The 24272-nt window shown below is 61.2% G+C and overlaps 1 protein-coding gene across 4 annotated transcripts; it reads right to left on the bottom strand.

Moving 5' to 3' along the window:
- Nucleotides 1–1972: 1972 nt before the first annotated feature.
- CTBP1 (C-terminal binding protein 1) lies at nt 1973–22645 on the bottom strand. Of its 4 annotated transcripts, none has more exons than XM_037047262.1 (10): nt 22435–22645; nt 16422–16615; nt 14383–14537; nt 7846–7990; nt 6156–6362; nt 5253–5467; nt 4511–4641; nt 3859–3986; nt 3223–3340; nt 1973–2888 (listed from the first exon to the last, which is right to left on the bottom strand). In XM_037047262.1, exons 2-10 carry the CDS (start codon nt 16426–16428, stop codon nt 2702–2704), a joined length of 1293 nt encoding a protein of 430 aa, XP_036903157.1. In that variant the 5' UTR covers nt 16429–16615; nt 22435–22645; the 3' UTR covers nt 1973–2701. The 4 variants fall into 4 exon arrangements, with proteins under 4 accessions (XP_036903157.1, XP_036903166.1, XP_036903147.1 ...); XM_037047271.1 differs by lacking the exon at nt 22435–22645 and adding an exon at nt 20277–20464; XM_037047252.1 differs by lacking the exon at nt 16422–16615.
- Nucleotides 22646–24272: the final 1627 nt, after the last annotated feature.

The following is a 24272-nucleotide window of genomic DNA, read 5'->3' as shown; positions in this document are numbered from 1 at the left end:
TCCAAACTGTCCTCCGTGAGCCAGAGGGGCCAGATCTTTGGATCACAAGTCAACTCGGTGCTGCGTGGCGGCCTCCCCAGGAGTCAGTTCTGCACGGCTGAGGACTGTGCCTAGGGAGGACACGTGGGGGCTGTCAGCACCCCATGCCTCTGGTGGCTGTGGAATGAACACTTTGGCCCCCAGGGGAGAGGTGGGGGGGCACATGGTCCCAATGCGGGCCGCCCTTTGCTCCTCTTGGAGCCAACTTGCAGAGCAGGGTGCCTGTCTAGGAGCATCCGCAGGGGACTCAGGCGGTCTTTTTTCTGGAAGGGATCCAGAGTCAGTTAAAGTAACCTCGCCGCAGGAGTTGGGAGGTGGGCCCCCACTGGCGTCCTCTGGAAGTTTGGGTGAAATTGTTTCTTCTTCAAGTATGTCTTAAGACCAACCACTGAAGCCATCTGGATTTGATTTTCTTTGAGGAATTGTTTTTCAGGCGCATTTCTTGAAAGTGATAGAGTTGTCTGATCTTCTAGGTCTTGGGTCAGTGTTGGCATGTGGTTTAGTTCTTCTGAGTGGTTGGCATATCTCGCCCCTCTGGTGACCTCAAGAGCCACAGTGATGCCCTACTTCCACGTCCTGAGAGTGGATGCATTTGTCTGATTTTCTTCATTTATCTGTCAGTTTGCAAGTTTACTGACTCAGCCAAAGAACCAGCTGTGGACTTGACTGGTCCTCTCTCCTGTTTGCTTTCCACCTAATTCCAATCTTACAGATACTATTTCTGCCCACCATTAGTTTAAATTCATTTCGTCACTCCTTCTCTGGTTGCTTCGGACATAAATGTATCTTAATTTCAGCCTTTCTTTTCAAATACCTGCACCTCGGTCTCTCACTTTTCTTCTAAGTTGCTACGTCAGCGACTCCATGGTCACTCCGCATTCCTAACAGAGAAAATGAGGGACACCAAAGTGGGCAGAGCAGCTGAGGGCTTTCCAGAGCAGAGGGAAGACACGGGTTCACTGGCTGCCAAAGTCCAATGGGTCCTGGAAATGGAGGCCCCTACGACCCGTACCCGGGCTGCGGTGCCAGAAGGGGTGCAGGGCCGAGGGTTCTGAGCCCCAGGAGGGGACCCTGGAGGACGCGACCAGGACCGAGGCTGAGAGCTGACGGGAGGTATGTCTGGGGTGGAGATGTGACAGCTCCTGCTCTGGAATTCCAGGCCCCGCCCCCACCTAATCGGGTGTGGGGGTGATACGACCCCTCCACAAACTTCCCACAAACAGGTATTTGTGGGCAGCTTTACCCTGAAAGAACAGGCTCAAAAGACTGTTAGAGCGTGCACACCAGGAAGCTCGGGCGGAAAGGAGCAGCCGGAGAACCCAAGAGGTGACTCAGGCGCCCCGAGTGGGGTCAGGGGCTGCGAGGGAAAGGCAGGTTGGGGAGGGGCAGCAGGACGCAGCCCCACGCAGTCAGATGAGTGAGCACAGCCTCGAGTTAAGGCCACGCCAGTGCCCAGGAAAGCGGAGGGGTGGGGTGGGGTGGGGTGGGGGGAAGGGCTCTGCATGGAGCTCAGTGGCATCCTGAAGCCATGGGGTACAGGGAGGGCTCAGAAGGTGGTCAGGGTGCTCCTGTGTGCATGGGCTCTGCTCTTAGCACCCACATGGCTTCCAGGGCAACTGAAAACCATTGCTGTGGGGTGCACATCTCTGTATGCTGTGGAACTGGGGTCTCTGCTCTCCCAAGTCACAGCACGCTCCAGGAAGCGGCATGGAGGGCCGGTGGGTCACCATCCTGGCCAAGGCTGGTGCAGACTGCTCCACTCCCTGGCAGGCTCCCTCTGCAGCAGCACACGGCTGCCCTCACACTTGAGGGCATGGGACCACTGCCCCCCAGGGTCCCCAGGGCTGCCTGCTCAGCCCCCAAGGCCATGACAGCCATGACCAAGACCTGCCAGTGCCACACGAGACAAAGCCACTGAAATCGACGCTGGGCGTGCCGGCTCTTTCTGGGGTTTTATTTCTTTAAAATAATTCATACAAATGGTTACAGTCACAAACATGATTTTAACCAAAATATTGCTAGCCTACCACATCAGCAGGACGGTACCTGCGCAGGCCGGGCGCTGCGCCTAGCATCCCCGGGACAGTGCCGATGGCAGAGCACGCTGTGTGCCCCTGCCTCTCCGGCCGCTGCGCGGTGCCGCCTTCGTTTGGAACAGGGGGTTCATGCCAAAATTAGGAAAAACAGCCTTTTGTTTTTCTAAATTATTCTAAAAATAAGACAAGCAGGTAGAAAAAACAATGCACTGTGTGGCATAGAAAGAAAAAGGAAGGATTCATTGTCCTGAGAAGTTTGCCAACTGCCTTGCTCCGGCACGTCCCGTAGAAAAGGGAGCCGGTCTGAACCGACTTGGGGCTGGCTCGGGGCGCTGGTTGTGGACAGCTAAGCAAACAGACCCTTGTGATGCTCTACAGGCTGCACACAGACGAGGACGTTCATGGTGGAGTTAACTACTAACTGGTTTTGCTCGACGAGGACGCAAAGAACACAGGGCAGCACAGCCCGGGGTGGGGCTGGTCAGCGTGGAGGAGGCCGGCGCTGCCTCCCGCGCCTGGCGCCCGGACAGTCTCTGGAGTGCCGCTGCCAACCAAGGGCACCTCCCCTGCACATGCCTGTCCAAGGTCGCGGCCACTGGCGCCGAGGCTGTAGAGCTGCGTCCGAGCTACAACTGGTCACTCGAATGGTCTCGATCCGCCTCGGGCTTCACGGTTTGGCCAGGAGAAGGGGCGTGGGGCGGGTGGGACACTGGGGGCAGGCCGTGGGACAGGGACATGGCGCTGGGTACAATGCCTTCCACCGCGGCCGGGATGCCACTGGGAGCCACACTCACCACGCCCGGGGGGTACCTGCTGGGGGAGGAGGGAGGGCACCATGAGGCTGGCGGAGGGCAGGGAGCTGCACCCCAGTGCTGTCCACTGGGTGGACCTGGCCCTGGCCCGCTGCCCCTTCCAATGCCCTGGTCCCTGTCCCAGCGTGGCCTCCACCCAGGCAGTCTTGTGTCCTCCAGGCCCCAAGGCTACCCCTGCTGAGGCTCTTAACACCTCAACCTTGCGTGTCTACTGGGGCCCACGTGAGCACACATGTCCAGGCCCAAGAGTGCCCTGCTGGGCCACTGTCCCACCCAGAATCATCGTGGGGGCCTGTGTCTACCTGGCCCACTGTGCCCCTCACCCACCAGCTCACCTGTAGGCGGCCCCATTGAGCTCAGGGTGCACCACAGCAGGGTCCATGCTGGCCCAGTGGGTGGCAGCTGTCAGGTGATCCTTATTGACACAGTTCTTCAAGCTGTCGGGGATCCGGCCTGAGTGACAGAGGGACACAGAAGGACAGCATCCATGTGAGATGCTGAAGGTGCCCCAGGTGTGTGGCAGCTCAGTTGAGAACACGGGGCAACACATGGAAGTCAGGCTGCAGGGGCCCCGCAGCCACACCTCCCTCCCTCAGCTGTGCAGTCCCCCTCCCAACTCAGAGTCCCACCCGTCCGCGAGGTCTGGGGATTTTCAGAGGGCAGCTGGCAGGGCCCAGTCCAGGTTTGCAAGTGTAGTCTGACTTTTTTAAAGTCTATGGACAAATGACACACAAGCTGAAACCCCCCCAGTGAGTGAGAGTGAGCAAGGGTCACGAGTGAGACAAGTAACGAGGGTCTGGGTTGCACGTGCTTGACCAGAGAAGAGACCAGGGCAGCCCTCCGCTGTGACGTCCACCTCCCTGGCCAGTACCAACACAGGAAGGACTTGGCTGAATGAGTGAAAGGTAGAGGTGCCCAGCTCCGGCCACGCAGTGGGTACTCCCCTCTGAGAGGCCCCGCCCCCAGCCCACCTGTGATGGCTCTCCGGATCTCCCGGGCTGCCTCCTCTCGCATCTCGATGGACGCCTGCTCACTGTACCAGGCCGCATGGGGGGTGCAGATCAGGTTGGGGGCATCCTTCAGGGGGCCCTGGCTGAAGCTAAGATAGCACACTGCAGGTCAGTGCCAGGGCCCAGGTGCCACCCTCTCCCTCAGACCCCGTGGGTCCCCAAGACAGTCATGCCTGCCCACGAGTGTCTGAGAGCAGTGGGGAGGAGCCTCACCTGGGAGGAAGGCTGCCCCAGCACGCCATGCAGGGGATCCTGAGAGCTTCTGACTGTCAGACCCCAGGCCCTCCTGGGACCACCTTTCCGGGGTGGAAGACCACCCAGGGCTGGCCTGCTGCCCACACTTGCTTCTCAGCTGTGGGGCCTCTGGACATTACCCCATGGGCCTGGCCACCTGTACACCTGGGCAACCCATCAACACAGTGCCTTTGGGCATTCAGCAGGAGGCGCAGATCTGAGTCTCTCTCCCTGCCCAGCAGGTACAGGGCACGTCCATGCATTGGAGCCTCATTTCATAGGCGCCATGCTGGCTGGTAGGAGGTGGGAGCCTGGGAAAGTAAGTGCCCAACCAGGGAGGGTGCCAGCTCAGGACCACCTAAGCACCACCAGTGGTCACCTGAAGGGCTCTGACTCGTGCACGTCCAGGGCTGCCCCGCGTATCCGGCCCTCCTTCAGGGCCTGAGCCAGTGCCTTCTCATCCACCAGGCCACCGCGTGCTGTGTTCACCAGGAAGGCCCCTTGTCTCATCTGGAAGACACCAACACAGCTCCAAGAGTAAGTGAGCATGGGAGCCTTCTCACGACCCTGTCGCCGGGAGGAGGGCAGGGCAGGGACGTCACGCTGGGCCTTTCCTGGACGGGCCACCCAGGCCTGTGGTTCTGCTGGTGAAGGTCCCCAGGGCTGCCCCTCATGGCCCGAGCCCCTAGGCTTACCCCACCACTGTGGGAGGCGGTCCCGCTCCCAGCTCCTGCCAGATGCAGGGCAACTCAAGAATGCTGAAAGCTGCACCAGGGCCACCACTGAGCTGTGATGGAAACCTCAACCCTTGGGGAACCCCAAGACCCTTGGACCCTGTGTTTACCCTGTTTGCTGGGAACTTGGCCTTAAAGGCCGCAGGGCTCCACCTTTGTCACGGGCCCACAGCCCTTTCGGAGCCTCGGTAGGGATGGTCCAAAGCAGTCTGTGCTGCTAGCTTCCGAGTAGGGACCAGACAGCTCAGCTGCAGGGGTTGGGGAGGGAGCTGGCCTGGGACGAGGGGGTACCTTGGCCAAGGTGGAAGGCACTGGCAGGAGTGCCACGTGCTGGCTCCAGTGGGCACCCCTGCCACCCAGGCCAGACCTCCATCGCCCAGGGCCCACCTGTTTGACGGTGAAGTCATTGATGAGGTGGTGATTGTGCTCATTGAGGCCGCAGTGCAGGGTCACGCAGTCGCTGTGGAACAGCAGGTCCTGCAGGGTGCTGACCCGCTGCAGCCCCAGCGCCCGCTCCGTGCCGTCCGACAGGTACGGGTCGTAGAAGAGCACGTTGAAGCCGAAGGCCTTGGCCCGCAGCGCCACTGCCTGCCCCACTCGACCTGGTGGGAGACTGGCGTCACCTTGGCTGGGGACCCTCCCTGCCTTGGCGCCCGCACTGCTCAGCATGAGGGCACAGCCCTCTGAGGCCCAAGGCTTCTCTCTCCAGATACTCAGCATGGGGCTACCAGGTCAGTAGCCACTGGACCCCCACCTGGCCAAGTGGGGCACAGAGGCTTCAGAGAAGGGGTGAGGGCTGGAGGCAACCCCCAGGGAGCGTACAGGATGGCTGGTGTGCGGGGTGGGGCAGAGGGTCAGGCGTCTCCGTGCGTGTGCTGGACCCAGACCACCATCCAGCCCAGGACAGCCGCCTGCTGTGTGAGCAGGCAAGAAAAGGAATGAAAGACTGCATGGAGGGGCGTGGATACCGCCCTCTACCCACAGCAGCTGCTGGTGACAGCCCTGAAGGACCAAACTGGGGAGAGACCCCAGGGTCATCTGGCCCTCACCTGAAGGCCACATCACCGCCACCATTGCCACAGGCTGGGGGAAACCACAGGGTGAGTGTACGCGTGACCCTGTAGGCACCTGTTTGGTATTTGTGCATGGCCCAGGCCTGGTGTTCCTAGGCAGACGGGCCAGCACAGCTTCTGGGGCAGAGCTTCCTCCACCCCACAGTGTCCCTGGGTGAGGGGACCTCCTCATCCACTGAGCCCCGCAGACAGAGGGTGAGAGCAGAGGCTAACGCACCTAGTCCAATGATGCCCAAGGTCTCCCCACGGATCCTGGCAGCTCCGGAAGCCACTTCCCGGATCTGCTCGACGCTCTGGACCCGCGTGCCTTCCCGCAGCGCCTGGTGCAGCCAGGTGGTCCTGCGGTACAGGTTGAGGATGTGGCACATGGTGGAGTCAGCGGTCTCCTCCACAGACGCCGCCGGCACATTGCAGACAGCAATGCCTGGGGACACAAGACATGCCTGGGTGGTCACCAAGCCCATCCTGGTCACCTGTGAAAGGCTGGAGGACATGTGCCCAGGCCACCCCAGGAGGATACAGGACAGACACAGGCAGGCACATGCCTCCACTGGGCAGATAGGGAGGGGACAGGATGCAAGTGTCACACCCGGTTCTGCCCCAGCTGGACTGCCTGCCCCTCTACCTTCCAGGAAGGGTTCATGGTCAGGACAGACTCCAGAGCCAGCCCCACGGCCACCAACCCTACAGGGACTGCCCCTTCTGTCTTCCTGGGCTCCCAGCCAATGGGGGTCTTGCTTTAGATGGGTTGGCCCCCACCCTCCCATCCCCCACAGCCGCCATGACCCTCTTTCCTCCCGTCCTCTGCAGGCATCCCAGACCCCATGACCCCATGCTCTGGCCTCTACCTGCCCCTCAGCAGGGGTCACAGGAGCAGTGGAGTGACCCTGGAGAGTGAGTTGGCTCAAGCTCCCCACACTGAGCCTTGGTCCCTGCTTCTCTCTCCGCGTCCCCTGCACACACTGGCTGGTTCCAGGGGAGCTGATGCTGCTCCTGGGCTTGTGCCCCAGGTGGCCCTGGCCCCCCTTCTGTTCACCCCCTGCCCCGAGCCCGGGCCCCTCTCTCCCTCACCCCTGACAGCCTCCTCGACTGCACTCCGGTGCCCCTTCCGCCTCCCCAAGGAGGAGGCTCCTGGTGGCCAGGTGGGCGCCTGGCAGAGAAGCAGGATTGCACCCTCACTCCCTGTGAAGCTCGGGTCGGCAGTCATGGAGACCGGATGGGAACCAAGCTGCCCCGCCCCCTGAGAGCGCACAAAAGATCCCAGGGACTTCCGCGTCCTCACCTGCCAGGCCTTAAGGGGGTCATGGCATGGCATGGCCCGGCCCCAGACTGCCTAGCTAAAGGACAGAGCTGGCCATGACAGTGAGGGCCAGCTCTGCACAGGGCCGAGGCCCAGAGACAGATGTTGGCAGTGGCACAAGGGGCTCACCCAGGTTGTGTGAGGTCAGACACTCAGCTGTTTTGGTTCCAGTTCCCCAAGGGGCACCAAAGGGTAGGGAACAAGGCCCGACCCCAGAGGTACCAGCTTCAGCTGTGGGCACGGCCTCGCCTTGCTGGGCTGTGAGCAGCACAGTGCAGAGAGAGACCCCAAGGGGGCGTCAGGGAAGCACAGACAGCCCGGAATGGTGCGGTCGGTGTTGGGTGTGAGGTACGTGTCTCTGTGCCACACGTGTCCTAACTCACAGCATAGACTCTGAGACTGGAGTGCCAGCTGCCCACAAGACAGAGAACATGAGCCCAGCAAGGCTGAGCAAAAGCAGCTGTGACCTTGCACCTGCCGGGAAAAGCACGTGAGGCCCCAGACGCCAGCTCACAGGTTACCTCACCGGAAGTACAACACAAAACGCAACGCAGTCACAAGCAGGACATACAACAGGACGCCAGAGGGAGAAACGGGGCCATCCTACCTAAGTCCCCAGCGGACTTGATGTCGATGTTGTCAAAGCCGCTGCCGATCCGGACGATTATCCGAAGGGCTTTGAATTTCTCCAGGTCCTCCCGGGTCAGCGTGATGGTGTGATACATGAGCGCACCCACCGCCTCATTCAGCACCTGCACAGAGAACAGCCACGGTGAGTGCCCGCCACATCCCAGTCCCCACTGGCCTGGCCCCGGGGCGGGAGGCGCCGCTCCCCCGGGACCCTAGCAGCCTGATGCACAGAGAGGCCACATGGACCTTCCCCGCAAGTGCAGCCCTGGTTGGGGTGGCCGAGGGGCCCGCAGCTTCCGGGGTGCGTTGCAGGCTTTCTGGGATCAGAACCCCCCTGATCCCATCAAGGGGTCCTTCATCAAGGAAACCAGGGATCCCACTCTCACGCACCCCCGCCCCGCACAGGGAGGGCTCAGAGAAATGCAACACACGCTGAGCCTTGAGAGGACAAGGTGCCTGACACCGCAGACCACCTGGGCACGGAGTGACACGGAGGCGCCTAACAAAACTGCCAAGGGACGGGGGCTGCCACGCGACCCTCGCTGGCACACAGAGCAGTGACTCGATGGCGGCAGAAACTCACAGTGAGTCTCAGACAGGGAACCAGTTCCTACAAGGGACCTCATTGCTTTCAATGCGCGGAGGGACACGGGCGCCATTGCAGGGTCTTCCATACAGTGCAGCCCGGCGCCAGGTCAGTTGATGAGGTCACGCTCGGCCGGAACTCGGAACTCACTGCTTCCGGTGGCAGGGAGTGCGCCAGGCCTGCACACTTTGGACGGCGCCCTGAGACGTGGGGAGGGGCCGTCAGGGCAAGGCGGACGGCCTGCAAAGGGTCCGCAAAGCCTGGATCGCAGGCTCGTTGGGCTCAAGCACATGCTAGAAGTACACGCAGGCCACGAGCAGCCCACTGGTTGTCGCAGTGCTCTCTGCGCCACTGGAGAGCGTCACCGTGAGGATCTGGAATGAAGGGCAGCGCGGTCAGCACAGCCCTGGACCCTCCTGGGTGGTGGCCATGCGAAGCCCACGAAGACAGGTTGGTGCGAGCGTCTCCCGAGTTCGTATGACGCAGAGACGCGCCTTTTCAAAACCGCCAACCGGCGCACTAACCTCCCTACGGGCAGGGCCTGTGCAGGGTTGCCCCCACAGAGCTGTGATGTGGGGGGACCCTCAGCACCCCTGCCTGTGCAAGCCATCCCACCTGATCCGCCAGGGGGCGCCTGTGGCTCCATGGCGGGTAGCTCTGTGTTGACTCCACACGGGTCAAGGAGTGTCAGGCCCATATCCCAGGGTCTGGTTCTGGTGGGGGAAGGCTCGAATAACAGCCAGACGCAGGCGGAGGACCCGCCATGTCCACTCTCCCAGGCCAAGGGCAGAAGCCGCGGCCCCGGGCCACCCCCATGGGACCCGATTGAGGTACAGGATGATCCAGGACTGTCACTGTTGGAGGATGGGCCTTATTCCTTCCTAAGGACTGAGCGGTGGGCCTTGTCATCAGGGACATCTGTCTTGGGAACCCCGTGACCCCCCCAAGACCCAGGGCTGTTGCCTCTCCCTCCTCCAGACAGAGCTTCCTGTGCTGGCCCCAGGTCTCCCAGATGAGGAGGGAGGCCAAGACCCACAGTACAAGGTCTGACGGACCCGGGAAAGCCTGGACTTCGGCCCGTTCTGTGACAGCAGAGCAGGCTTCCATGTGTGGGCTGCAGTGCTGCTAACTGCCCGTCTCCCACAGTGGCAGGCTCCGTTTCAGTTGGACACGTGTCGATCCAGAACACAGGCAGTTCCCTGCGAGGTGGCCTTGGGGACCACTGACACAGCTGGGCAGGCTTGGACTTCTGAGGTGAAGGGGGTGGCCCTGACTCTGTTCTTGCTCTCAAGGCCTGGGACCAGCTCCTGGAGGCAGCAGCTGAGTGGATGTGCGGCTGTCCAGGCTGGGTCCCTGGCCCTGGGGAGGGCATCAGGCCGAGCAGGTACAGACCTTGGTGTGGAAGGGCCATCATGGGACAGAGCGGCAGTCAGTGCCATGATGGGCAGAGGGGTGGTGGACAGAAGTGGCCACTGAGGGCCACAGAGCAGAGGGGAGAGTGGCTGGTGGGACCTCAGGAAGACCCTTTTGCTTTGTGGACTGGCAGGTAGCCACAAGAGCCGGTGAGGAGGGACCCCTATGGCAGGTGAGGCAGGGCTGTAGTGGTGAGTTGAGTGCAGGCAGACGTGTGGGTGTCCACCGTGAGCAGACACAGCCATGCCCCAGACACATCCAGTGAGACTGAAGTGTGGCCCCAGCCCCAGAGACTTGCGTTCCAGAGGGAATGGCACCAGAGGTGAGCCCTGGTACCAGCCTGGGCAGGCCCATGTGGGTCCCTTGTGGAGAGGAGGGTGTGGAAGAGGCCCAGCTGCAGACAGGCTGGACCAACAGGCCCTGGACACGAGGGCTTGTCCGCATGTCGGTGGCACATGGCTTTACTCCTGGGCACCCAGCCATGGATGGCAGTGAGGTCTCCAGGCTCAGCCATGTCCAGGGTGCTCATTTCCTGGAGGTCTGTTCTTAGAAATGCAACTAGTGGCAGCCAGTGGCCACACCCAGGGACTCGGCAGCTTTGACCACACAGCACCGGGCACACCACGGTCGGAACAGTGAGCGAGATGGATGCGGGTTGGTGCCTGTGACCTTAGCTTTAATCTGCATTTGAGTGTGACTTGCCCACATGTGGTTCTTGGTAAGTTACTTTTTTCCAGGTTTCTGTCCTTTTCCCACTGAACATGTTTTCAATAGCCTAGCGCCAAGCAAAGCACTCAGTATAAAGATTTGGACGTGATTCAAAAGCCACTCCCCTCCCCACAGCACAACCAGTACCGGGGAGGCCCCACTCAGATGCAGGAGGAAAGCCTACTGCAGTGGCATCTCTACCTAGAGATCCACGCATGGGCCAGGGCCACTGAGGCCACTGTGTCTGGTGTGCAGGTCCACTCTCCCTGCAGGTCCCCCTATTTCCTTTCGTGGTTGCAAAGTAGCTGTGACCCCCCTGGGTATCATATCAATCTCCCAGAAAGTCTGCAGGAAGCCCTATGACCAAGACCGTCTCTCAGTTTAGGAACCAGCAGCCTCTCTGAGACACCCCGGCAGATGTCCATTCAGTCACCCTCTTCCTGCAGCTGTGTGACCAGGCTGGTGACTTAGCTCTGTATCCTCAACTCCAGGATGGAAGTGGCACGGGTCCTGCTGGTAGAATACTCAGAGCACAGCCACCAGCACTTGTGGGCAACACGGCAAAGGGAAGCCAGGGTTTGGTGGGCACCAGCCAGGCCTACCTGCCCCCTCCTCACAGAGGCAGGCGTCTCCTCCTCCTCAAGTCACACAGTGCCGGCTCCGAGTTCTCCGGGGCTTCTCGCTGTCCCTCTAATCTTCCCAGGTCCACAAACACGGGGAGGGCAACTCCAATGCCACTGCTCATAGGCATCCACCCACACCTTCCAGATAGTTCCTGTGACAAGCAACACACGCAGGCCCAGAGTGGACGCCCCAGGGTCTCGGAGCTGCCGAAGTGCCATCAGAACACAGTGCGCATCCACTGCCCAAGCGCCCAGCTGCCTCGGGCCACAGCCTAGGATGTTCCCACAGCACAGGGTGCCCTGACCTCCGGACACGGGCCCGGTTACTGCCCAAAGACCCCCCACTAGTTTCCGCTGGTCTGTCTGTGCTGTGGGCTGCAGCACTGGGGGGCTGGGTCGGTGTCGGCCCTCTGCTGGCTGCAGGCCCTGCGGGCCCCGCTCCGTCTCCCGCCTGCGTCACGGCACTCCTGGCAGCTGTCTGGCTGTGTCTTCCCACATGGCCACCGCCTCTATTCACCGTAACTGGCACACCCCCAGGGACACCGCACATCTCAGACAGGACCCCAAGCTGACCGGGCCTTTGCCTGGACTGAAAGCCAGTTCCTGTGTCGCAGGATCTCCCAAGAGGGGGCTGTTTCAGGGTTCCTGTCCCACCTACTTGCCCAGCAGCCACCCCACCCTTCACTACAAAGTTCGTTTGTGCATTTTTCCTAGATTTTTATCTCATTTCCTACACAGCCTCAGCACCTTCCTCCAGGGACAGGGGTGCTGGCCTTCCCTGGGCAAAGGCACAGCACCCCCCCCAGCCTCTGGGGGCACCTCAGTTGGTGCCTGGTCCCCAGTCCTCCTTTCCCAGGGCTGCCTCTCATCTCACAGGTGCTGTGTCTGAGGAGCTTCACCAAAGTGCTGGGAAACCTGCCTCTGCTGCGGGTGGGCAGACCAGTCCGACGCGCAGTCCTGGGCTGCTCTGGTTCTTGTGTCTGTGCTGGTAAAATCTGGAACTTCAATGGCATGGTGTCCTGTGGACCGCCCCCCCCCCACCCCACCCCGCAATGTGTGTTGTATTGGTGGCAGGGGAACTGGAGTCCCACTTAGTTTTGGAAATATGATTCGCCACATGGTGGCAGTGACACCAAGCTTTCCTTCCATAAGGAGTTATGTCAACATCCCCCCAGTGGGGGGCATGTGGGGCACGGCTCCTCCCCCCTCATTTCCATCTTTCTTCTGAGCTTGGCTTGACTGTGTCTTCCAACTTTCCCACAAGAATCACATTTTTGCCCACTTGAAACTTCCAGGCTCCTGTGGGGGAGGCTGTGGTTCGTTTCTCACTGACCAGTGCTCCCTGCAGTCAGGAGCAACTTCGGGTGGGAGAACAGGACCCTATGGCCCTGACGCCAGGGCTGTGCTTCCAGGGAGGCAGGGGGCCTGGGGGCCCGATGGGGCCGCTGTCTGTCCACTATCCTGAGGGCCCTGCCCCTGGTCGGGGCGGCCGTTCACTTGCTGAGGTGGGCTTTGCATCAGCTCACTTAAGTTTAGATAAGTTATAATTTTAGAAGAAACCATCTGTTTTGTCTTAGTATTCAAATTTATTGGCAAAACTTATTTTAACACTTCTTACGATTTTTAAAAGTTTCTATCTGCCCCTCTCTTTCACTCCATATACTGTTTAGGAATATCTTGTCAGTTCGAAGTAGTGTAAGATTCTCCAAAACCGTAGAGGTTCCTGGGTCCTCTGGATGGCTCCCCTGGGAACCACCTTGTCCACCCGCTCCCAGCTCTGTGTGACTTTGTCACCTGCCGCTTCCATAGCTACCACCACACACAGGGGCTGCCAGCACCAGTCACCGCATGTCTGCTCCTCAGTCCGGGGTGCACCCCTCCCACGCCCCTGGCAACACCACGCCCATCACCGCCACCAGTGTCACACCCCCACAGCCCTCACAGGTCAGCCTTGCACCCAGGACTGAGCCCAGCGCCACCCAGCAGGTTGGCTGCGGATCGGTCGGCAGCTCGATCCCTTGCCCGCGTCCGTGGCGCAGAGGGCGGCCATCTGCGTCTCTGGGTCCAGTCGTTGGGAGTAAAGCTGCGGTGCCCTCCCCGAGCGGGCTCTCCTGAGGATGGGAGCTGCCTTTCTCTGGGCCAAGCACCTAAGTGTGACCACGTGGGCGTGCAACAGGCGTGGGCCCAGCTTTAAAGGAAACCACACGTGTTCTCCTGGGGCCAGTCTCACCTCTGGCCGTCGTCTCGTCAGCCCTGGGAGCGGTCAGGCGGCGGCTGGGCAGCTGTTGCGTCCCGCCTACCCTCCATAGCTCCGAGATGCCATCACAGCGTGTGCGACCCACCCCACGACCTCTCACCTCTGCCCTCGCTTCCTGGGTCCCTGCCCCTTCACCACTAGGTCTCCGCATCTGCTAGGTCGCCTTCCCAGTTACCAGTTCCTCGTCGAACTTCAAGCTTGTTTCTCCCTTTGTCTGTGGCTGGCCCTGTGGCCCTCATCGCCTCCACTGCCCGCTCACCCTTGACAGTGGGGCAGACACAGCAGTAGAAATTACTTAGGGCAGTCATCTGAGACCGAGCCCAAGGGCACCCGCTCCTAGGAGGCTGGTGCCATTTGCTGGGGCAGGTGGTGTGGGGTTGCCTATGTCCCAAGGTCAAGGCTCAGTGCAGACCGCGGGAGGGCACGCTGGGTTCCACTTTGTCCTTTCTCCAAGTCAAAGCTGCCAAAGCTGCCTTGGCCCCTCAGCCACCTCTTGCAGAAGAGCAGGCACCAGGCCCACACTGCAGGCCTGCCCGGCCCCGCAGACTCCGGCCTCACCAGGCCCCGGGGCCCTCTCATGCTGCTGGGTTTTTGAACTGTGTCCAGCTTCCTCCCCCGTCTCAGCTAGTCGGCCGTGACTACAAGCAGAAAACCAGATTAACACCCTTCACATCTTGGGGGGGCCATGACCTCCTGAGCAGACACCAGAGGTGAGGGCTGCCCACCTGGTGGGGACCAGGACACTGCATCCACACCCCCAGGCTCCACTTTCTGGGGAAAAACGGTTGTGAAGGAGATGACTCAAGAAGCCACAGAGCGAACCCCATCTCCTCTTCCGGACAGCCCTGCCAAACCTCCCCAGGTCCTGCCCAGTTGGCACGACCCCACCTGCCACCCCTCGCTGCCCAAACCCCTCCGCACGTTTACCTTCTCGTGGATCTCCTGTGTGGACTGCGCATCACAGAAAGCCACGGTGGCCACATCCTTGAGGATGGGCATCTCCACGGTGCAGTCCCGGCCATCCAGCAGTGCCACCAGGGGCCGGGGGTGCAGGGGCCCGTTCATGATCGGAGGTCGGACGCCTGAAACGACAGGCACGGCTGCTCAGCCTCCCACCCCGCAGCCACAGGACACTTGCTGCCCTCACCAGCCCAACATCACCACCCCTGAGAATGAGCACCCTCACTCACCCGTCACTGGGATTGTGAACAACCAGTCAGGAAAGTTAAAAACAAGCTGGCATTCGAGACAGCTCACTGACTCCTGAATGGACAGACCCATGGTGACTGTCACCCCCCACCCCCCACGGGTGCAGGGTGCAGAGACAGCCTGGGGGTGGGGCCAGGTCCCTGCAGCCGTAAGCATGGTCACTGTACGGCTAGAACAAGCAGGGCCTGATGTCACGGAACATGCCTCAGGCTACAGCCTGGCTGTCCCCAAACCTGACAGGGACATCTCCCAGGGCATCACTTCCCTGCTGGACCTGTGCCAAGGACACTGCCAGGCAGAAAGGGCAGACACCTGGGGTGCAGGTAGAACCTTCTCTTCCCACATGAGGCTTAAGAGCGACTGCAGGCAGCTACACCTTGCTCCAGGCCAAGGTAGACATGAGAGCTTCATGGAGGACGCCTGTGTGTGCTGAGAGCCACGCCAGCCCTGTCCCCCACCCGACAGCGTTGCAGATTCTTGCCAGGGAGCCGGCTGTGCAGGGCGGCCACCAGGTGCAGGATGGAAGCCAGAAGCAGGTGACCATGCCAGCCCCCTACTGCCCATCTCAGCCACTCCTCCAACCCACCACCTTCCCAAGCAGTGAAGATGCAGAGATGCTGAGACCTGCATGCCAGTGGCCCTCTGCATGGGGCTCACCCCGACCCGAAGCCCGCCCTCTAGACAGCAGAGCTGGGCCAGTGCGACTGTGCCACCGTGTCTCCGGCGCTGCTGGCAGAGCAGTCGCTTTTTTATGACATTTTTTTCCATTACAGTTTACTCCCCTCTATCCCTCCCCACCAACGCACACTGCTGTCTGTGTCCAGGAATCCTTTTGCTTTTTTGCTCAGCCCCTCCACTCCTTCCCCAGCCCCCACAAGAGCTGTCAGCCTGCTCTCAGTCTATGCGTGTTTCGCTCGTTAGACCGAGTGTGAGTGCCGTCAGGTGGCATTTCTCTCGCTCTGACTGGCTTCTTTCACTCAGCAGAATGCTCTCCGGCCCACCCACCCTGTTGCAGCAACTTCTCACATTAAGGTGCCCCTCACCTTAGCATGTAATGGGTTCATCGCTGCTATCTTTAAGTGACTGGATAAGCGCCTACTTCCAGCATTTCTCGGCTTTAATCTCCAATAAACACTGATCGGCACAACCCACATAAGCCGAAGGCAGGGTCCTCGGCGGCCTCAGCACGAAGCAGGGGGCAGAGCAGAGTCTGAAGCTGCTGCCCAGGGGACCCTCTGCTGAGGACCAGAACAGCGGACCGGGGAGAAGCAGACAGAGATGCAACCGCGGGGCTGCCGAGCTCAGCGCTGGGGCCTGGGGCCCGGGGCCCTGGCCAGGGGGTGCTGGGCGCCAAGACCACGCACTTGGTGCCCAAACGCCCAGTGCTGAGCTCACGGCACAACCAGGACCACCGAGACGGCCACCTGCTCACAGGCCGGAGGACCAGCGAAGGTTGCGGGTCTCCACCCGCGCCTCCAAGGACTCACCCTCCCTGCCGCACAGGGCGTCTGGCGCCCGCCTCCCACAACGCCTCTCAACAGAAACCAAGCGCGGCAGCAAATGAGGGCAACCGGGCATCTGTTCCAGAAACGCGGAGAACGCCCTTGGACAGCAACACCGTCCTGACCCGCTGAAGGGCCAGGGTGCGCTGGTCCCACTGACGGCACCTGGTCCCCAAGGCCTCAGACTGCTATCCCAGGAGCAGCGCCCCCTGGTGAGGCGGGTTCAGACTGCTCACACTCGGCGCCCCTACCAACCTGACATTGCCTAATATGGGCTTGGCTTCCACGACCATGAATTCCACTTTGCAATGCACTTTATCTTCCGAATCCCCCGGCAGAACCGCGTCCTGTCACTGGATCCTCATCCCACGTCTTATTGTCTCGCACCAAAGCTCTCAGACTCCTGATCCACGGCGACCACTGAAGCCTGTGCCGGGGTCAAAGTCTGACTAAAAATCAAACACAAGAGACACGTTAAAATCCCATCGAGGGCCCACTGGAACCCACACTCCAGGACAACAGGGCTGCTCACACACTCTCAATCCCACGCCTGCGGCTGCTGAGCTGGGACCTACCTGGAACCAGGGGCCCTGCCTCCAGGACACAGCCAAAATGAAGACTCAGTAAGAGGTTTGCCCCGGAGGTCCAGCCCCCACGTCCCCTCTATTTTTGCTTGGGAACCACCACAATGCTCTGCCCCACCCAGACGCCACCCATGTCTGTAAAAAAGTGCACCGGGCACTGGGAGCAGGTCGCAGCTTGCAGCCTAGAAGTTCTGTCTCAGGTTCCTATAGCTTCCTGGGCCTCTGTGATTTCCAGCGAGGCCCCTGTGGAGGGGCCACGGGTGAAGACCCAACAGAGACAGCAGTTTCCTGCACCCCACACACAAGCCCATATGGGGGCTCCCCCAGGTTGACCCAGACATCACCCCAGGGACCAGCACTTGACTGAGGCACAGATCTCCCCAAAGTGCCACACAGCTCGTCCCAGAGGCAACACAAGGGCAAGGAGGACTCGCATGCAGGGTGAGCGTGCGTGTGGCCACACACCTGTCAGGGACCAGACGGGGAAGTTTCTGCAGCTGGGGACGAGCACAGGGGCTGACCTGTGGGCAGCTGGAGGCCACAGGTGTGCACCAGGGGACATCAGGCAGCCCTGGGGTGGCCGGCTCAGGACAGGCTCCACAGCAGGAGAGGTGTCCCTGCCCACTGCTAGCCACGGAGAGACTGGACGGCCGACCCTGCAGCCAGGGTGGCATTGCAGACTTGCACAGGGCTCCCCCTCACAAGCCCTGGGGCTGTCAGGCTGCCAGCTCATTGCAGCCACAGCAGGGGCAGCAACACACCTGTCCCAGGAGGATACAGTGTGCTGCTGGGGCCGTCCACTTTTCAAGGCCGCCTCTAAGGCTAGACATGTCTCCCTCCCAGTCCCTCTATGGGGTCAAGCACCCACACTGACCCCTCGTGGCCTGCTCCCATGAGACACCATGCGTGGCTCCACACCAATGACCATGGGGCTGACAGTCCTTTCTCTCCACGGCAGGCTCTGCGCTGGGCCCTTGGCAGGAGGAAGGGATCCGCGAGACCACACCCCATGGAGGAGCCTGGGGTCCATGCAAGCCTCAGCTCCTCCTCAGTCCCACATGGCCACGTGCATTGAGGCCCCTGCCAAGCCATACCCCCACCTGGATCCTGCTCCCAGCCGCGGCCAGCGGCTTGCCAGCGTCCTCAGGCTGAACCTCCCTCCGCTGTGGGCAGTAGAGCCTCTCCCTCCCTGCCCCTCTCCAGCCACAGCCACCAGCACCTCACCGTTGGTCAGGAAGTGTGTCCAGGACAGGGCTGCACCCAGGTCACAGGTGCCAGCCCCCCACCATGCCTGCCCCGTGGGGTATGTGCAGAGGCTGGGCTGTGGGGGCGTTCCCCCAGTGTGAAGGACGCGCTGCCCAGGGGCCCTGCTCCCCAAGCTCTCCAGACACAGACTCGCAGCCACGCTCGGCTCTCTGTGCTGTGACGTGGCTCCAGAAAACAACGTCGGGCACTGGATGCTTCCGCACTGCGGGAAGTGCTCGGCAAGCTAGAGCACCCCACCATCACCTGCAGACCAAGACCCCGACTCCTGGGGGCTGCTCCGGACAGGGCGGCAGCCCAAAGACCCTCCAGGGCTGTCCTTCCCCTCTACCCTGGTCTCCACAGACGAGCACCCTTGGGGACAGCCAAGGGTGCGAAGGACCTGGAGCAGCAAGCCAGCCCGAGGACACAGGCTGCCCTGGGGACAGCAGCCCCCAGGTCTCAGCTGGCTCAGCAGGGCTTCCTCCAGTCCCCAGGCCTGCATGTCCCAACAGTGAGGGACTGACACAGACCCCCAAAACAGCAGCCTGAGTCAAGTGAAGACCCTTACCTCTTCACGCTTCCATGCTTTCCCGACTGTCACAAGCTGACTCCAAGCACACGGCACCCCCTCCTGGCAGCCAGGCTGCCCGGGCACTGTGGCTGTCACAGTAAGCCACGTCCTGCACATCAGCTACATGCCTGACGGCCAGGACAGGTCCCCGCCCTCCAAGTGGCACAGGAGTCCATCCCACATGTGACACACCAGCCCTGAGCTCGGGTCCTGAGTGTCCTTGCAGCCCCAGGAGGTGAGCCAGCCCCTCAGGTGCTCAGGGCACTGCGCCACAGGCCTCCCCGAGCCCACTGCTGGCCTTCCTGTGCAAAGTTCCAAAAGGAATAACTGGGGTGACTCACGCCCGTGTCAGGCACCACACAACTGTCTGCCAGGCTGTCCTGCCTGCCAGCCTCAGCTCTCCATGGTGCAGTCACTCAGGAGGGGCCAGAACTTGCAGCTGGCACACTATGGGGTCAGGAGTTGCTGAGCCCCCAGCCAATCACAGCAGGCCCCCGTCACCCCTTGCAGCTCTGATGAGCAGCTCACATTCTGCTCACCCAGAACACAGCCCCAGGAGCCCCACTCCTCTCCAGCCTCAGTGACGTGCCCATCTGCACAGGCCCCACGCTCAGATCCTGAGATCTGCAGGAACTTCATGCTCACAGAAGGAACACTGGGGCAGTGACTGGCCCCCTGTACGTGATATGTCATAACTGTGCAGAGAGACCCCTGGTGGGGACCACAGGACTTAAATCAAACTGAAGAACACCTTGCAGTTAATAGCCAGCCAAGTGGAGTGACGGCCCCTGCCACAGATGGTACCCGGCAAGTCACTGTGCACACTGAGGCCATCTGCAACAGGCCACAGTCCACAGCTGAGAGGCCCACAAAGGTTCCCCTTCAGGCTGCAGTGCTGGACCTTTTCTTTGGAACCACCCCAGGTTCCACTCCCACCAGGTCATCACCCTCCTCTGTGGCCTGGCTTACGGCCCCACTGTGGCACCACCTGCAGCCAGGCTCCAGGACTGAGGGGTGATGTAAGGAACCGCCTCCCTGAGGACGACCTGGGCAGGAGCTACGGCACTAAGAGCCTCCCCTAGTCGTCGGTGTGACAGCAGGCCTTCCTGAGTCTCGTCAAAGGATGAATGCTTCCTCCTGGGAGTCCAAGGGGCTTGGTGGGCTGCCACTCCAGGGCCCCAGGGTCCTAGGCCAGCACCCAGCCCATGGGCAGGCCAAGGCTGACCTTCTGGAGGAGACAAGCCCTAACCTGTGGTGTGAGGCCCTGTGCTGGGGGCAGAGGGAAGGGGGGGTGTCACCCCACCTGCATGGACGGCAGTGCCAGAGCCACCCAGGGCTTTAAGCCCTGCACCCCAGAGAGTGAGGGCCAGGGCACAGCCCAGGTCCTCCCTCACGCCACTGGCAGAGCGAAATTTTGGTCTTCTAGGAGAGCTGTTACAGGATAAAAGGCCATGCCTTTGACCACGGGTGGCACCAGGGCCTACCTGAATGGGGTCTCAGCTACGTACAGCACAAGCTGCTGTGGGAAGGTACCATGGCACCTCCCGAGCACAGGCTGAGCCTGCGGTACTCAAAAGTCACTGCCCTGAGGCTGCTCACACAGGAAACTCCAGGGCACGTGACAAACCATCAAGAAAAGCCCCATCACCAGCCCAATGCCACCAAGCATCACCCGCCATTAGACTGGTGGGGAGTTGAGGCTGGACCTACCCCTGAGCCTGAGTGCCTTCTCCTGCAGAGAAGGGCTCCTCTGCACATGGGATTGCTGGGGGGGACATGTGAGGACATGTAGTACATGGCAGGATCCTGGGGTGCCCCCACACAGGGTGGACAGGCTGCAGTGCCCCACATGGGCCCAGATGCCCAGGTCTCTGCTGAGTGTATTTCTATACAAATGAAGTCGATACTTTCAAAAAAAGGCAGGTCCTGGAGAGGGGGAGAAAAGGCATGCTGTCCAGGCCCCAGTGCCCATGTGCACACAGCCTGACCCTCCAGGGGGAGGTAGGAGCTGGGTGAGGAGGGGTTCAGTGTGCAGGGGAGAAAGCCACTGAAAGCCATCCATTCACCTCTCCAAGGTGGTGGCTCCCTTCCCCCAACAGGAAGGCAAGTCTGCCCTATCCCTAACCAATGGAAGAGGTCACTACTGTGAAGGGGTCTGGTTCAGGAAGAGGTCACTAGAGACCCCTACTGTGAAGGGGTCTGGCTCCTGGTTCAGGCTGCTCCAGGAACTGCCAGCTTAAAGGCCGGTTCACATGGACCTCCGAGGTGGCACCCTAGTTTCTTGGCGCGCAGGCAGAAACTGGGCTGGGCACCCAGCCAGAGAAGGCTCCAGCCTCCAACCCCTAGGCTCAGGTGTGGTGGCAGCCCCGCCCTCCCGCAGGCCAGAGCCAGGGGTGGATCTGCAGGCCCTCGGGCGGGGGCGGGGGCAGGGTAGGGAATAGGAAGCCGCAGACCCTCCGGCAGCGGAAGACCTATCGGTCCCTCCCTGCCCCACCCTCAACCGCCCCTTGTAGGAGGAGGCCACAGCCCCGGCAGAGGCTGGAAGTTGACAAGGACGGCAAACTGGACAAAATGGCCACCGGCAGTCGGGCAAGACAGGAAAGCAGGCCGTCGTCAGGCCAACTGCCACTGAAGGGCCATCCCCAGCTCGGCCTGGCCCCTCCACAGCCCCAGGCTCAGGGACCCCCCAGAGTGGCTTAGAGTGCCCGAAAGGGCCCTTGTTTCTGACGCCCTCCAAACACGAGGGGGAAAGGGTGCCTTGTGACAAACACAGTTGGAGCCAAAGCTCTTGAATTATTAAGATGGAAACGGACTGGCTCAGGAAAGGGCTGCGGTGTGCCTTTTGCTAAGTTCCGGCAGCGCAGACGGGCTGCAGGGCTCGGGGCCTCCTGACGCCCCCACCTGTGCACCCACGAGGGGGCTGCAGGGCTGTGCCAGCTGAAGGCTGCAGAGGGAGGGCCGCCTACCCCACCAGCTGGACGCTATAATTTCATACATTTTTAGAAACAGACGAAACATCCCAATGATAGTACAGAGCCAGCTGTAAAACTAAGCGCCGCTGAAACCCTCCAAAGAAATGACGGGGCTGGAGAGCAGGGTGCTCCCGGCCCCGGCCCCTGTTCCTCAGAGGAGACCCTCCAGTCCGAGGGCCGCAATCCGTCAAACGGCCCGGCGTTAGGAGCCGGACAGGCCCGCCACCCTCCCACGGGGCCGAAATACAGTTCACGCCCTCGGGACGCACGAGGCCGTCCCCTCCCTTCCAAAGCCGTCCGCAGTGGATCTTGTCCTGTGCCACTCGAGTGCGTGCCAGTCCCTAGCCCGCTCCAGCCCCGGGGGACTATTTACAACAGGAAGTGACACGTGAGGCTTCCCCTCAGGGAGACAAGGCCCGTGGCTTCAGCATAGACCCGGCTGAAAGCTAAGGGCTGAGGCCCTGTGGCACCAGGGTCGGGTGGGGGCCGGGCACCGGCGGTCCGGGGTCCGAGGTCGGGGGGGTGGTCGGGCACCGGGACCCCCGGCCTGGGCACCATGGGTCTAGGAAAGCTGGGAAAGTCTGGATCAGGGGATCGGACACGCCTGGGACTGGGAGTCACCGGACCGGAATGCCAGAGGCGGATGAACAGGGGTCTGAAAGGTCGGAGCCCGATACCCCTTTGTGTCACCTGCGCGGGCGGCGAGCGTGAGGGCGGCGCCGGCGCAAGCGCACTAGCACGCAGCAGCCCGCGCACGCGCTCGGCGTTCCCTGCCTCAGTCCCGCCCCAGGTCCGGCGGCGCGCGGACACCGGCACGCACGCGCACTCGCACACAAAGCAGCGGCCCCGCCCGCCGCCCCGCCCCCGCGGCCGGAAATGCGCGCGCGCGGCCTTACCCAGTGGCAGGCCCTTGTTGAGCAAGTGCGAGCTGCCCATTGAAAGGCACGGGCGGCCGCGGGCTCCGACAAGTCCGGCGATCTCCGCCGCGAGCCCGGCGCCTGGAGCGGCCTGGGCGCCGTCCTCTGTTCCGCCGGCTTGCCTGCGCCCGGGCGCCGCCGTGCCGAGCCGCGCCGCGCCAGCAGCCGCTCCACCGGGCGGGCGGGGACAGGCGCGCGCGCGCGCGCGCGCGGGCGGGGCTTCCGGCCCGGCGGCCTCTTGTTTCCCGGCGCGGGCGCCGCGCAGCACCATGCGGGCGGCTGCAGACGGCGCCCGCCCGCTCTCAAGGTCCGGGCCGGGCTACCCGCGCCGGTCCCGGTCCCGCACCAGCGTATGCCAGGCCTGTGCCTCCATGCTTCCCTCTTTCGGTTGCACCAAACACGCACCTGCCCCAAACATGCAACCACCCTACTGCGCCTGCCCGCACATGCAACCACTGGGCCCCACCTGCCTTGCACCCGCACAGGCACCTGCACACCTTCCTCCCCCGCACACGCACGTGCTGGGCTGCGCTTTCCCAAGCAGGGCAGCCCGGACAGGAGGAGCCTGACGAGCTTCCCTAGTCTGCTCCTAGCACAGCGCTAGAAACTAGCACCAAGACTGAGAAGGCAGAGCAGGGGCTTCCTGGACTTGGGCTGGGAGGGTCCCTGGGAGGTGGCCAGGTGTGGCTGAACTGGAGTCCACGCCCCAGTCTGTCTGGCCACCACCCCCAGCCCAAGAGAGTGGCTGGTGCTTACTTGGTTCAAGAAGTACAGAAGGGTCCCTGACGGTGTAGCGCAGTTGGCTAGACCATAGTCCCCATCCTGGTCAGAGCGCATGCAAGGATCCATCAAGAGATATATAGGTGAGTGGAACGACAAACCGATATCTGTTTCTTTCACTCTGGCCCCGTCCCCCTCTAAAATCAATGTAAAAAAGTCCAGAAGGGATGTCGGCCATTGGGGGAGCTAGTCTGGGCCCAAGGCGAGGTTATCCAGTGATGAGAAGAACCGCAGGCCAGCCCTGGGAGAGCCCTACGTCCAGAAGGGGCAAGTACTGAACTATTGCGGCAATTCTATAGAACAAGTGGGCCATCCTGAAATCATTCCTGTTGTCTTTCCGTTTTTCTATCCGTTTTTCTAATTAAGAAGTCGGTGGGAAAGTGTGGAAGGATTCATAAATGATGTTTGCCAAACGCTGTTTTAGTTTTTTTTTCCTTTTAGATTTTATTTATTTTTAGACAGAGGAGAAGGGATGGAGAGAGGGAGATAAACATCAATGTGTGGCTGCCTCTCGCACGCCCCCTACTGGACATCTGGCCAGTAACCCAGGCATATGCCGTGACAGGGAATGGAACTGGCGACATTTCATTTCATAGGCCAGAGCTCAATCCACTGAGCCACACCAGCCAGGGCCAAACAAGTGCTTTTAAAGCCTCACTTGGTGCCTCCCAAACTCAACTACTCAGGACATATGAGGGTGTGGGGTGAGAAAACAGGATATGCGTGAATATGTGGCAAACATCTTAGAGAACTTTCTTAAACAATGTAGAGGCAAAAGGAACCAGAAGGAAAAGATGAAAATCCCAGACCAGGGTGCATATCTCACCCACCTGCATTTTCTCAGGCAGTGGGTTACTCACTGACATTGTCCTAGGCCAGAACTGCTGGAGACACCTGGACCAGCTCCTCCCCTCTTCCTGTTCTGCCTCAGTATCTCCCATGCTGAGATCCAGGCTGCCCTCAGTACCTGCTTTTGCCACCTCACAGCTGCCCAGAGCAGGGTCTGCCACATCATTTTGTTCCTGTGACTGGCCTGA

Source organism: Sturnira hondurensis, unplaced genomic scaffold (assembly GCF_014824575.4).
Source record: "Sturnira hondurensis isolate 20B ecotype Veracruz unplaced genomic scaffold, ASM1482457v3 Scaffold0000780, whole genome shotgun sequence".
Lineage (NCBI taxonomy): Eukaryota > Metazoa > Chordata > Mammalia > Chiroptera > Phyllostomidae > Sturnira > Sturnira hondurensis.
This window is presented reverse-complemented; position numbering and strand designations above follow the sequence as displayed.